The following is a 15,849-nucleotide window of genomic DNA, read 5'->3' on the forward strand; positions in this document are numbered from 1 at the left end:
CTTGACTCGTTTCTGCACTATGCAAAGACCCTAGTATGTTAACAAACTCAGGACTGGCTTTTCACCAACCTCCTAGACCTTAAGGGTATAGAATACCTCTTGTTAAAAGTGCCTGACCTCTGTGACCTAAACCCCAGCTCTGCTACAGCCTCCAGCACCTTCACAGAAATCCTGGCGTTTACCAGAGGGACACACTCGACCCCCACATTGAATTCTGACCGTTGACCTCCAGAAGCATGCCAAGAAGGGCTCAGAGCGGGTGAGCGAGTGAAAGGGATGAGACAGATATGTAGAGGCTTCAGATTGCTGTTGTATTTTCCAATTTAAATAAAGTACTGACTATAAGCAAATTTTAAGCCAGACTCTCCCTGTCACATTCTTATTGAATGCCACCTCTTCTTAAACACATGTTAGCAACGTTGTCTATGACTAATTTTTAATTTTCAACTTCTTTCTGAAACTTAATGAGCTAACTGATAAGGATGTGCCCAGGAAAGGGGTGTTTTGCTTTACTGAATGAAAATTATGCTCAAATTGACAACTCACCTATCTTACGCAAAGCATTCAAATCGTGACATTTCTAACTAACAGAAAACGCCACTCGCTCTGTACGGCTTGCATTCTGACACCAGGTGTATTTGTTTCTAATTTTAAAATAACCGTCTCAGATTTTGTCCGTCCTGCGTCTTATTGAGGGTTAGCTGACTCACTGGCTGCAGTGGCCCTGAAGACATTCCAGTCTGTCATTTATTTGCTCCTGGCATCAGCTTAGGTAATTAAGTCATTATCTTGCCTCGGTGATCTAGAGTTTTTCCTGGAAAGATGAAGCATATTGGAAAAGACAGACCTGAAGTGGGCTCTCCTGCATAAGGTGCTGAGCGAAGGGCGGCATCTATGCCGAGTCTCGCCATTTCTGCCCCGTCTCTCTTGTATTCCGAGGGCGAGGGTATTAATAGAGAGGATAGAAGGGTTTTGACTGTGGTCAATTCTTTGCTCTGGGCAAATGATGAGTGAACACAGCATCAGTGGAGTTTGGGATTTATTTGGAAGCATCAATTACCCCCACAAGAATCTACCTATGAAAGTCTATACTATGTTCATACCCTGGTATGCAAAAAGTGTTCTTTCCACTTTTCAGCCTCAAAATTCTGTGGTTCATTCACTCCTGAAGCCTTTACAGACTCTTATGTGTAAGCACCAAGGAAACAGGCAGAAGTCTGTAAATAATCCCCGGTGTCTGCCATCCTTATGCAGCCTTCTCCCATACGGCTGTGATGTCATAGCAGTGCAACGGTTGTTAAGGTTTTTAATTCCTTGACCTCAAAAGGGGAACCTTCTATTAATCCAGTTCTCATTAGTTACCCTTCCCCCCCCATGTCTGTGTTTATGTTTATAAGCATGTGTGTGTTCTCAAATTGTAACCAGAGGTTACAGTCCGGTCTCTTCCTTGGTTGCTTTTCCACCTTATTTTTGGAGGCAAGGTCTTTCCCTGAATTTGGAGCATGCTAGTTTGTCCAGGTGGGCTGTTCATTTAAGCCCCCCGTATCCTCTGACCCCAATTCCCCATTGCTGGCATATAAATGTATACCACCATGCATGGATTTTAAAGTGAATACTGGAAATCCAAGCTCATTTTCCTGACTGCACGTTTCCCCAGCCCCTGCTTAAACTGCTAGTGGAGCCCTTAGAACTCTGCTGCTGCTGCTGCTGCTGCTGCCGCTGCCGCTGCTGCTGCTGCTGCTGCTGCTGCTGCTACCACTGCTGCTGCTGCTGCTACTGCTGCTGCTGCTGCTACCACTGCTGCTGCTGCTGCTGCAAGCAGTGGGCTTACGCTTTTATTTTAGCCATGTAAGTTTTAAAGCCAGGAAGCTAGGAACGTTCAACTGCACCTCTACTTTGCAAAACTGTGAGGCATTAAACTAAAGGTTTCTAAGCTATGAGGTTTGTGACTGTTGTGCCATGCTGGCAAAGCCAGACATAGATGCATAGGAGACTCCTGATGGTACATCTACCTGCACTCAAGTCTGTGGTGCTTCTCCCAATATTTTTCTTATGAAACAAGTAACTCAGTGCATAAAAGCATCAGGAGATTAAAAAAGGGGGTACTTCAGTTACATTTTTTAAACCTCAGAAAATAACTCGATCTCCTGTTTTACGCTGAATACAATAAGCCAGAGAGACAGTCAATAAATAACTACAGATTGGAAATCATGTGCCACACTGACACTTTCATTTTCCAACACTCTCTTTCTGGAGGAATCATATGTAAGTGGCAAAAGTTTGGTTTTTAATCCTCTTACTCTTCAGTTCTCATAATTAAATTTACTACTATCTATACCATTTATTTTGAGGGAGGGTATAATGTAGGCCAGGCTGGCCTCAAACTCATTATGTAACTGAGGATGACTTTGAACTTCTGAGCTTCCTGACTCCATTTCCTGAGCACTGGGATTACAGGTATGCAACCCCCCACCCTGTTTATGTGGTCTGCACATGGAACCCAGGGCTTTGTGCATGCCAGGCAACCCCTCTACACTAGCTACGTCTTCACACATATCCCCCGCCACCTCCCGTGTCATTTAACTCTTAATTCAATCCAGCAGCAGAGCCAGCATGCCAAAGGGGGCTAGAAAATTTGGTGGTGTTTCTAACATATGTGATGAGCAAATGGTGATAGAGAAAAGGAAGCTGAAGAAAGGCCCTGACGGGTAAGCTCATAAGTTGGCAAACCTGTCAATAGTCCACACAAAGGATGATGAAGACCATAATCCATCTGGCCCTAAGCCATTTGCTTTTAAACACTTTCAATATCTCTGAAATTATTTGATTCCTGTTTCACTGGTAGTGCACGTTTTTTTTTTTTCTGAAAGATTCAAGTTTCTCACTAAACATTTTGGTAAAAGTGGGGGAAAGAAATGGTAAATGCTTCAGAACTATATAGTTCCCTACACAGCCAGGCATCTCTGATGCGCTCTGAACTGGATAGAACCACTGACGTTTTTCCTGTATTTGACCATAGTGTTACAGAATATTACACACTGCCCGTCTTACCATAACAGCGTGCTGGCGGCTGCCTAGGGCAGCCCCAAGTCCTTTCCACGGCACAGACAAATAATTGGATATTGGGGGAAACAGAAAACCAAGTTTTGAAGAAAGGGAAAACATCAGCTTTCCTGCTCTGGAAGGGAGAGTCCTAAGGCCAGAGCCCCTCAGTGCAAGCTGGCTTGGATAGTCTACAGGGCCACTGGGTCCTCCCCTTCCCTGTGCAGGTTCCGTTTATATAGCCACCCCCGCGCCTTCCAGCCAGTTCTCCCATCGCCTTCTTCAGCTCTTTGAAAACAATAAGCTGACATTTCAGGGACCCACGTTCACTTGTCTACCTATGTCCCTCTAACTGTCTTTTCTTTCCGTCGTCTGTATTTCTGCAGCTATAACTTCTGATGTTGAACTCAGTTTGTCACATCTGCCCAGCAAGTGCCTTGCTGAGCCATCCACGCCCCCTGACCCATGACTTTTAGCATCTTACACCTGTTAGTGTACCTGAGATTACCCACTGCCAGAACATCCATGCTTCTAAGCGTAGATGGGCATATTGGTATCGGGTCTGCACAAAGAAAATGGGGGCAGGAGGCGGGTGAATATATACCCAGATCTTACCAACAAGGCAGAGATCAATAACCAGTATTATTTTTGATATGGAATATTAAACCCAACAACAACTCCCCCCCCCCCAGTACAGTGTTCTTGGCTCACCAAGACAAGGATGTGACCTCTGGACTAATTTTACTTGGCTCATTCCAGAGACATGAAAGACCTTCCCCCCATCTAATCGCAACACATGTGGATGGTGGATGGTGGATATTATTGATGCTCCTAGACTAATGAAGTTAAGCCCGGTGTCTTATCTTGTGGCCAGATCAGAGAGGCTGCTTTCCCCCTAAGCACCAATCATCCCAGTCCACCGAGTCCTGCTTTCCAAACCGTTTCTGTGGCACCTGGCTGCTGGGAAGATGGAGCCAAACTGAAAGGAGGGAACCTGGGGAGGGCAGATGGCTCCTCTGGGCTTCTTTCCACCCTGCCCTCCAGCTGAGGGCCTTGCCAAGGTTCTGGGTGTCAGTGTAACACATTTGTAGAAGACGCCTCACTGACGGGGAGCTGCACGGCAGCTGCCGGAGTTCTGCAGTGTGAGCCTCTGCACATTAGCTGTAAGCATGTGACTACACACCCAGCCAGCACTCTGTGTCCGGGGGCAGCATGACCACAGGAGCTGCTGAGAGTGGTTACAGTGTGAACTTTCTTCACAAAGCAAAATCCAGGAAGGTAGCAACTGCCAAACGGATGCAATAAGGGCAGCAGGAGAGGGAGGACTTGACTTGTGAAAGCAATTTGATAAGCAGACGGCGTTTGTTTTTCTAATTAGAATGACATCATATTGATTTTCACGTTCGTTTCTGGGCACACAAAATGCTCTAAAGATGTCTTGTGAACACCACAGTAATGTGCCCAATGTATTAAGATGCCGGGAGAGCCAAAAGACAGAATTAAGTAATCACTCAATTAAAATACGTATGTGTTATGTGTAAATACAAACACAGATACCTGCATAAACACATGCACACACATACATTCAGATATTCACACACACAGTAGAATGAAATTTGAACCTGGGCAATTTGACTCGTGACACTAATATCCTTACTGCCTTTGGGCACTGCCTCCTACTTTAAAGATTAAACTTAGTTGGATAATTATTCAGTTGCTAAGTCTCAAAGTTCAAGTCTACAGTTATACACCTATCCGTACACATGTGACCACACACGTAACTCTAAATTTCAGTATTGGGATAACTAAGGCCAAGGAGGAGAAAATGAAGATTCAAAACCAGGCTGCCCAGGAAAAACAGACATTGGGTAATAACGCCAGTAATTATTGTGAGGATGGAAAACAGTCTTAGACAAGGTGACACAGGAGAGACCTTGCCCTGCACTTAGATGCATCCTCATTTTCTTTTCTAAAAGCAATCATCTCAAGGGGGTTCCATCTGCAATCTGCCACAACAAAACCTAGCGGCTTTGGGAAAATGACACATTGGAGACACTGCTACTGGCAGGAAGCTGCAACGCACTCTGAGCCTACCTCTTCCACGTGTGCAGTGAACACTAAACAATAGCCCTGCTGACAAGGCGTTCCACATGCTGTAAGTTTACCACTTTAGCTAGACAATAGTGACCTTGATAAGAAACCAAGCAAATTATCCTTAGGGTGGTGCTGTTGGCCATGGGGGTCATCTCAACATTTTTTCTTTCACATGTGTAACAATATTGGCCATTGTGCATCCTGAGGGACTAAAACTTATGCACTGGGAAAAAATTTTCCCAGAGTCAACTTGTGTGCTACTTTGTTAAGGCAAGGTTTGAATTTAAGTACAGATTCTATACTATTGGTGTAATGGGCCCAACGATCTGGGAAAATGTACACTGCCCCCCCACCCCCCCGTGCACTCCTCATAGCTTTCCCTCCACACAGCTGCAAGCAAAACATTGGATATACATGGGAAACGTGGTCTGTTAGCTTTTAGCCCACACAACTCATCTCTCACACATGCATTCTCTCATTTTCTTCTCATGAATGTGATGTGTGTATGCACCTTTGCATATGTGTGGGTATCTGTGTAGCTAAGATTGATGTGTAGGGTATTGCTGTTTCATTCTTCCACATTATTCTTTGAGACAGAGTCTGTCAATCAAATCCAGAACTCACCAATAAGGCTAGTCAGCTTTCTGGGGGTGGGAGGTGGGGATCAAATTACAGAACAGTTGTCATGCCCACTGGCCAGTTACTTGGTTTCTGGGCTTTTGAACTTGGGTTCTCTTGCTTGTGGGTCTTTAACCACAGATCTATCTACCAGCCTAGCATCTTTCTTTTCATAATAATAATAATAATAATAATAATAATAATAATAATAATAATAATAATAGTTCTTGCTATTTCCATTGAAACCATGAAAATAAATCCCCCAAACAGACAATAGCATTAAAAACCATAGTTTTTCAGATAGTTCTAATAAATCAATTATGAAAAAAATTATGGATGGACTAGAAGTTTAATATTTGTGGTAGAAACAATTTCAGCATTATTTTCCCCAGAGAGCTTTGCTAAACTTGGAAGCCTGCTTGAGCCTTGGTATACATCGGTCTCCCCTGCCTTCCCCTCAGCTGTCCCTTCTGCTCTCAGGCTCTCAGGTGTGCCCCGCCCCGTCACTAACCACCTCCTGCTCAAGCTTTGCTGTTCTTGTCTGTCAGGTGAGGAATCAGATGGCCAGAGCTGTTAGTGCTATGTGTAAATCAAAAGCCACATTCTGAGAGACAGCCAGAGACCCTCCTTCCAATGAGGCCCCAGCGGTGTCCTTCTAGAAGGTACCTAGGGATCTTCCAGCAGCTGCCCCCTCTCTTCTCAACGCTTTTCTTATCTATCTCCTGTTTGCTGGTTTCAGGACACTGGCTTCCATCTTGCAGGAACTGTAACTTGTGATACACAGGGAGGGACATGTGGCCCCGTGCAGGGCTCACTCCCTGGTAGCCGCCTTAGCCTCAGAAGGCTATCTCAACTCTGTTTTTTCACTAGTGAAATGAGCGCAGCAATCCCAACTCAGCACAGCCAGCAAGGTCGACTGAACTAAGAATGAGTTGCTATGAAGATGATATTTTTAAAATGTGTATGAGTGATGTACTTGTTCATGTGTAGGTGTACGGGTACATGTATGTGTGGATGCCTGTGGCTTGGCTATCAAAAGTTGGTTTGGGGTGTCTTCCTCAATTGCTCTCCACAGTTCTGGGGGTGCACACATGCCTAGGAGTGCACCTGAAATTACAGAGGACAACTTACAGTTTGCGCTTTTGTTCCACCATATAGATCATGTAGTTAAAGTTGGGTCATCAGCCTTGGTCACTGGTTTCTTTCTATTTTGTCTCCCACCGGGTCATCTCAATGCCTTTCCATCTTATTTTTGAGACAGAGTCTCACTGGGTTTGGAGTGTGCTCATTTGACTAGGCTGGCTGGCCAACAAGCCCCAGGGATCCTCCTGTCTTGCCTTCCCCAGACAGGGATTATAATCATATGCCCCCGCTATCACTTACACGGGCTCTGGAAACGGAACTTGGGCCTCACGTTTGTACAGCAGGCGCTTTACCAGATGAGCTCTCTCCCTAACCCTAACCCTAACAATACCCATTAAGAAGAACAATCATTACGCTCACCACTGTATTATCCACAGCTGCCTGATGCCTGTCCTGTGAATAAAGCTTTATTAAAACACAGCCTTGTCTGAGCTTTGAGTCTTGTTTACAGCTTCTCTGGGCCCACAAGGGCAAGTTCGGAAGTCACAGGAGAAATCCTAACGCCCCAACAGCTGAATATTTACAATATTTACAGTCCAGCCCTGTGCTTAAAAACTACTGAACCATCCCATTAAGAAATGCTTTATCTTCCAACAAATGGGGTTTCATTTTTCCCACAAAAAAATAATTAGGTGGCTCAGTATGAACTGTGTTCTATCAGTACCATGAGCTAAGCAGAAAACATTCAGGAATAAGAATAACCATTACATTAACAGCCGTGAGAAACTCAATGTATAGGTTTCTGCCCTGCAAATCTGATACTGTAAATACAAAAGCCCTCAGAAACATACCAAACTTAACGTCTAAAAGGAATAATTAGCTCCGAGCTGAAAATTATTTCTGGTGTTCACGCCGGAGAAGAATCGGTAATGCCCTGTCCCTATTGTGTCAGCCATGTGGCAGTGAGGCCCAGAGTCCTCAGTGCCAAACACGCTGTGGGAGCACAAATATTAATCAAAATGACATCTCCAATTTTTCCCCTTCCTAATCAGGCCTAAGCATCACTGGGCATCCAGCAGATCAATAAGTGAAACTGGAAGCTCTCGGCCCTCGACGCTGTGGCTCTGCCCTCAGCCAGGACAAGAACCTTCAATGCTAACCAACAGTCCCCTATGTTGGTCATCCATGAGGTGAGCACGCCCACCTTTGAACCAAGAGCATCACCCGGACATGCATCCAACCCTGCCACCTGTCACAGAAAGAAAGAGACGGCAGACAGTTCCAGCATGTAATCGGCACAGGGTGCAGCTCTAGAGTATCTCGTTTCTTTCCAGAACCTCTTTCTTGGTGTCCTATCCCACTGACACTTGCCTTTCCCCCTCCTCTGGGCTGCGGAGGTGTGGAGGTTCTGGGAAATGTCAGACTCACTTCAGCCCATTGATTCCTCCTTTGTTTAGAGGAGGCTGAATACCGGAACAAAAAATAAACACACCCAGTCACGTGTTTCGAACCCTGCCGAGTGAATTGCACAACCACAGGCAAGGGGACAAAGGCCCAGAAAAACTCCTGGAGTAGAAGAGGCATTGTCCTCCCTCTGAGAGGCATCAGCCTCAGGACCCTGTGGGATGGATGGAACAGAAAGCTTGGGACTACATAAAGCAGGCGGCAGCGAGGCAAGAACTGTGGAAACTGGGGATTCAACCCTGCAGCCACTGAGGCTCAGGAACGCTTGTGTTGCTATACTCATCCATCTGCTCGCTAGTTCATTTACCCATGTGCCAAGCACATCAATGAGCAGGCATATTCTATTTCTTAAGGTCCTCCTAAGCAGTTTTGGTTTCCACCAGTATTTTCTGCTCCCTAACATTATGAAAACACACATGGAAAAAAATCTTCCCGACTCCAGACTTTTCCACCTTTATATAAAAAGAACAAACTGAAAAATAAAGCATGAGAAAGATGACGGTTCCCCAGTAGCCAGCTGGAATCCTGCGTGGGGAGGGAGAGGTGGTCTTTTAAATCTTAAGCAAATGGGGCTGAAGAGATAACTCAGAAGTTAGGACCACTGTCTGCTCTTCCAAAGGACCTGGGTTTGATTCCTAGCATCAAAACCATGTATAACACTAGTTCCAGGAGATCTGACACCCTCTTCTGACATCCACAGGCGTGTGGTACACAGGCATATATATGCAGGCAAAATACCTGTACTCATAAAAGAAGCATAAACCTAACAAAAGAACCCTTTAATAACAACAAAAAGAATTTCAGAGATTGACGGCAACCCTCAACAAAACTAGTAGCAGACACAAGGCTAAAACAGGTTAGGTAAACTTAGTTTAAAGGAGGTCAGAGATCTGATGGTCATTAGGGTGGAATTTGGGGGAAGTTAGGGATATGTCATCCATATCAAGACTCTGTGTGTGTGTGTGTGTGTGTGTGTGTGTGTGTGTGTGTGTGTGTGTTCTTAGATTGAGTTGATGCCATTAAAACAAAACCCAAATAAACACCAGCATAGTCAACATGGGTATATAACCTCATTCAGAACAAACTTTTCATAGTTGATCTGGCACAAAACATGCACTTATTATTTGACCCAATGCTTCTACAGAAACAATATTCACAGTCAGTTCCAGGAGACCCATGAATCAAAACATTTTCTATATGTGGTAGATATGATGCTGATTGCTGACCATTGGCCAGCGCAGCCCGTCTGCTCCTACCTCCTGTCACCTGCTCTATGCTCACTGAGGCCAATGCCAAGAGCCAGCCTCTTCGCCTCTGATGTCTAGTGGGATTAAATAATGAAGGCGATTGTGAGAGAATCGCTTCAGCGCTTCCTCTTTTGACCTTGCGTGTCTGGCTAAAGCATCCCCTGCACTTCCTGGTTTTCAGTTGAATTCTGGTTCTTTCTGCTTCCACGTATCAGGGGAGGAAGAGAGAGCCCACTGATGTTGCCTGTGCCCACATGCCCTCACCACCCACTCCCTCCTTCCCAGCCTGCTCCCTCACCACACACATGCAAATACTGCATTCATGAATTTCTCATCATTTGACAAATATGAGTTGGATTCAGCTTCCTGCCAGAACTATGACTGAAATATAACACGGGCATCTGCTCTCTGTCAGGGAAATGCGCACGGCAGCAAGGAGAGAGCATTTCTAGCATTAGGTTCTGATAGTGAGATGGAGCTGTTTGCTTTAGCTTATACAGTACGACCATGAGCCTTTATGAAGGCCCACATAGTTCTTTATTTGTTCTCAATTCTATTACTTATGAAAATTAGCTCTGGTCGTCAAGTATCCACACTTAAAGATGCAACTGCATACAAGAGTAAGCACTTGTGTTTGGCAGGTAAGGGCTTCACAGCAGGAGTTAAGATGTGTTATAGTCTGTGATAATGATGCTGATGGTAGTGATGGTGGTGGTGGTGATGATGATGATGGTGATGATGGTTATGTTGATGATGTTGATGATGGTGATGATGGTTATGTTGATGATGGTGGTGGTGGTGGTGATGATGATGATGGTGATGATGGTTATGTTGATGATGGTGGTGATGGTGATGGTGGTGATGATGATGACGGTTGTGATAAAGGTAATGTTGATGGTGAGAATGGTAATGGTGGTGGTGATGGTGGTGATGGTGACGGTGGTGGTGATGGTGGTGATGGTGATGGTGGTGGTGGTGGTTTACTTAATGTTACTAGTGACTTACTGCTATTTTCCAATATGAGAGGTATTATCTGAATTAATCCTGTGTGATTACATCTACTCCACAGACATGTGACTTGTCCATGGCCAGATAGCTCTTCCCTAAAAGGTCCTGGAAGCTAATCAATGCTTCAGCGTCTCTTCTACCCACTATATCCAACTACCACTCAGAGCCAGATTACTTATGGATTTACACATTTTTTGTCCTAATTTGAGCTGAAAAGATGGCTCAGTAGTTAAAAGCATTGGCTGTTCTTGCAAAGGACCTGATTTCAATTTTCAGCACCATGTGGTGGCTCTCAACCGTAACTCCAGTCCTTGGGGATCTGATGCCATCTTCTGGCCTCTACAAGTACCAGGGGCACATGACGTGCAAGAATATGCATAGGAACAGCACCCATAAAATAAAAGCAAACAATAATAAGCTCAAATAAAAATGATCATCATTTGGGATTTTTTTTGTATGAAGTGTCACCAAGGACATGGAACAGTCCCCAGTTCTTAGCTCTGATGACCTGCAAATTTCTGTAGCAGGTGTGGCTTTTCTTATCGATACGGCAATGGCTACTGTCGCCTCTCTACCCTACAAGCTGTGAGAATCAAATGAGGAAATGAACCTCAAAGCTGTTAAACATGGTCCCCCATTGCAGGGCAGTGTCAGGAGGCACCTGAAACGCCAGGATACAAATCACCATCATTAGGCCATGACAGTCAAATGGAGAGAAAACTGTAATTACCTTGGCAAAATATAAAGCCGAACTATATTAGGAACTACCCAGTCTGTAAACAACACCCAACACAAAACCACCACTGTTTGATCGATAAAAACTGTGCAGTAGAGTCTGTGGAACACACTCCCAAGAGATCCCCTCTAACTCATATTCAGTAATTACACTTCCCTTATTTTCTGTGTTCCCAGCCCTTTCTGAAATGTATTATTCTGCCTTCAAACATCTAATCAAACTTGAAAAGAAAGAGAAAAATCCCTTCAATGTTCAAAATACACAATCTCTATGGTACGACATCAAAAAGTTCAGTTGAACTACTTAGTCTTTAGTTTCCCTGACTCAAGTTTTTTTGGAGTTTTTATAATTAATTATATTCCATTATTACTGGTCATCAATTAGCTCAAAATGTTGCTGAGTTGGTGACTATGCTGAAGGAGGCAGAATTTAATGATAATTTGAGACCAGTAGGACACTAAATTTCTCTCTTGTTAATAATTAAAGTAGATAACTTATGTTTTTATTTATAGCTTCCAGAAATATCCGGCTCATTCCTGAGCAGTGCCCTGTCAGCTAATCATCAGCTGGTGAGGATCTGACTTAGGCCACTGTGTTTCATTTCCCACACTTCCACCAAGGCTATAAATGCAGCGCAACTCAACGGGAAAACAACTAAGGTCATCGCTGTGTGAGTTATGGAACTTTTCTTCTGGACAAACGCTCACACACCACAGACAGACCAAGAGTAGAAAGACCTAGCCTGTCTGCTCACCTGTTTCAATTTCCCAGATGTAGACAGAGTCATCTGCACAACCAACAATTAGAAAGTTCTCGACTGGGTGCCATCTGATTGTCCTCACAGGGAAAAGATGCTTCCGGGCTCGCAGTAGGCACCTTCTCCCTTCTAGGTGAAGGAGAGCCACAGAGTGGTCCTCACACACACAGCAGAGTATCTGCCCGTCCCTCAGCTGTAGAAAAACAACAGGCTTAAGTAAGTGAAAAGTCAACGTGACCTTGATAAAGGCATTCATTTTATCCACACTGCTCTGTCCTATTTACAAGCTTTTTATAAGAGTTTTTTTCTGCATTGCACAGAACTTCTTCACGAGACACTCGTGGCTCAGCCATAGATACAGAGCAGAGTTTAAACTCATCAGCCTACCAGGAAGGTCAGCAGGCAGCAGTGAAGGGGAAAAGGAGCAGCCAGATCCTCTTGTAAGATAGCGAAGAGTTCCAACCACTCAGCAAATGCAGTCAGCAATGCTGATGTCGGAAATAGTGCAGAACACAATAAACCCCAGAACTCATTTGTCACCACAAAAAGAAGCTATTTGTGGACACAAACTTAGGCCCAAGGGTATTGAGAGCTGAGACTTTGCACTTAAAGCCTCAAAATGTGATTTGGTGTAGTTCCCAGAACTCCACAGATTCTAATCCAAACAGGAAACCTGATGTAGCCATAATCTGAAACCAGGCCGGGCAGCGTTAGATGGTTCCTGCTGAAGGCATTCCCTCATCCCTCAGAAACTCAAGGGCATAAGGAGAGTCAGAGGACAGCAGCCCTAAAGACATTTGCCAAAGTCATCAGTGGTCACCTTCACCACCCAACCTGGGCAGCCAATAGATAAAATGAAAAAAAAAATTAAGCAAAGTTCCTAAGTGATCTGGGATGTAGTGGTAAGAAACATGTGCCAGCATGCACACAGCCCTAAACTCAGTCCTTAGCTTGACATGGGGAGGGCTGAGGCACCCAGAATGACACAGCTTAGCCACTGATGGCCAATGCTCTGTTGGGCATTCGTTTTCTTTTCCAATTCTGTGGAGACTAAAAAAATCCTAAGGAGAAGGAAAAATAAAAATAAAAAAACCCAGCAGATGTGATACATTTGGAGTCTAAATTTCAGAATGGGAAAGATGCCATAGTTCCCCAGACACCCTACCTTGTGGAGAACAAGCATGCAACAAAGCTTCTAGAATGTGCAGCTCCAAATAATTGAGAAACATACAAACACACGCATACACACATACACACATACACACATACACACACACACATATACACAAACAGATGCACACATGGACATACACAGGCACACACATGAGTACACAACACACATACACCCCCAAATACACACAAGCACACATACACACAACACCCTAGACACAAACCCAACACACACACACACACACACACAGACACACACACACACACACACACACACACACACACACACACACACACAGCGTCACAAGAATACAGAGCACATTATATGGCCCATACCAGGTCAATCCAGCACTGCTTTCTAAACACTTGAATGCTAGAAGACAAAACAGCTCATAGGAAAAGAGAGGGGGAAATTGCAGAATAATATGTTCTTGTGGTAGGAACAATGCTTCCGAATTCATACAGATAGTGCCCCTCTGCTGATGCCCACACACTTGTCCAAGAAAGCCCTGTCTTCCCTGGCTTGCATTTTGAATGGCTTCTGACACTAAGAGCTGCCTCACCTGTGGATAAAGCAGAAGGAAAAAAGAACAGGAGTGGCATAGACTTGCACTTCTGTTCTGAGGCAGCAGAGAGCCTTGGGAATAAAATATCTTCCACGGTACTCCAACTGCTCACATGGAAGTTTCTAGAACACTGCTTCACGGTTTAGTTTAGTTTAATCTTCTGTGATCAAGAATGACACTTTTCCATGTCTTATCATCACAGAAACACAGTGTCAATTTCTCCAAGTTTACACTATCTGGACATAATTTTATAAACCAATCTAACTTGCCTTGCCAAATACTTTTTCCCCAAAAATTTAGTTCACATTTTAACAAAAAACTCAGCTCTTTTCAAACTGGATTTACGCTGACATCTCATAGGAAGAGAGGAACTATTGTTATGTCATCTTCCCCAGCAAGGAAGATAGGTGTTCATAAATTCAGTATTTGTCAAATTCTCACTCAAAATTTATTAAGGAAATAAAAGATAAATTTCAATTTATATATTCCTATATTCCTTGACTTGTTTTTGCATAATCTTTGAAATTATTTTAAAATTCCATACTAACACCAAGAAGAGACTTGATACCCTATGAGCATATACAGGGGGAGGAAGTCCCCCTAACGCACAGTCATAGGGGAGGGGAGTAAGGGGGAAATGGGAGGGAGGGAAGAATGGGAGGATACAAGGGATGGGATAACCGTTGAGATGTAACAAGAATAAATTCATTAAAAAATATTTTGAAAAAATAAAATAAAATAAATTTGTATGCATAAAAAAATTCCATACTAAAAACTAAGACAAAACTAGGGAGAGAAAAAAACTGATTACCTAGTGTGCAATTAAGCGAACTTACATAAAGATAGACGTGATCCAATGTTTACTTTAGAAACATTATTTGTGTGATGAATTATAATAAAATTAAAATTCATATTGAAAAGTTAGAAAAAAACTTGGCAGAAGCAACTAGCTAAATGAAGGCAGACAGAAGGTGAGTGGTTTTTTGTTTGTTTGGTTGGTTGGTTTGTTGGATTTTCCTTGTGGGACTAGAAGGTTTTGTTGCTGTTTGTTTTTTCACATTATGTGCTGTGTTTGCCTCTTTGGGTTCACTCACTTTCAAGTTCTCTGGTGACATCAAAAGTCTTGTTACTGGACCAGCTTCCAAAAAGAATGTGTGCAGAATTTCTTTAGTAAAAATGTCCCACAGGATCACACAGGAGCCTCGATCCCCAGACACCATCCAACTTTGGTCCAACTTTGAAGCAAGACTGTGAGGGTAAAGCAATGACGTCACGCTCTGGTGATGGCCTCTGAGGAGGGTGTGGCAGGGGGAATCTGGAAATTGGTCAAACACCAAGTAGCACAAAATTATCTTTCAGGTAATTCTAAGATCACACATCTTTATCATATGCACACAGTTGGCTAATTATGGAGCAGCCTTCGTGGGCCATCTCAAAAAGCGAAATGCTTCATCCAAAGCTAGACCAAGCTTCGGACGAGGCAGAGAGCTCCGTCATTCACGTCTCCTGTTTGCTGATGGCTGTCAACATCCTCTAACGTGAGGGGACTAGTCAGTCGTGCACTCCCTCTTCACGTGAGCAGCCAAGTTAAATTTAACAGAAAAGAAAAGCAAATGTCACAGGACGTTCGGCTACAAAAGATATTTGAAGTTATCAAGTCCTACCTCTTTTTCACTGTTTACAGATAACGTTATCTCTGGCTTGAAGAGGTCAATCCAACTCCTTGTGTCAAAAGGCTGGCACCATGTTTAAACTTCGCTGCTCATGGAATCTTCCCCGTTGCCTGTGAGTCAATCGCTTCCTACCTGTGCGGCCACAGATATGGACACACTCATCTTTTCTTCTGACTCACGGACTCTCCCCATCTCTCTAAGATACAGGTGACCACGCCCACCCTGACTTGGGACAGACTGGTGGGTAAAATGCGTATATTCTCAGCACAGTGCCTGGCATCTGGGAAGCACATGAGCACGTGGCCTTTCAAACCTGATCTGTACAAGAACCGAGACCTCCTGGTAAACCCATTCCTCACCAACTAGCCCCCAGCTGCTCCCATCATGGCTA

At 44.0% G+C, this 15,849-nt stretch overlaps 1 protein-coding gene across 7 annotated transcripts in view; it reads right to left on the reverse strand.

Annotated features, from left to right (window-relative positions):
* WDR72 (WD repeat domain 72) overlaps positions 1-15,849 on the reverse strand; it is a 177,114-nt gene that overhangs the window by 119,078 nt on the left and 42,187 nt on the right. For all 7 annotated transcript variants that reach the window (XM_084752887.1, XM_084752885.1, XM_084752884.1 and 4 more), the window contains 2 exons: positions 14,880-15,100; positions 12,047-12,242 (listed from right to left, as the gene is read on the reverse strand). In XM_084752887.1, coding sequence (XP_084609013.1) covers positions 12,047-12,242; positions 14,880-15,100 — 417 coding nt within the window. The remainder of the gene's footprint in view (positions 1-12,046; positions 12,243-14,879; positions 15,101-15,849) is intronic.

The sequence above is a fragment of the Acomys minous genome (assembly GCF_964271855.1).
Source record: "Acomys minous genome assembly, chromosome: 13".
Lineage (NCBI taxonomy): Eukaryota > Metazoa > Chordata > Mammalia > Rodentia > Muridae > Acomys > Acomys minous.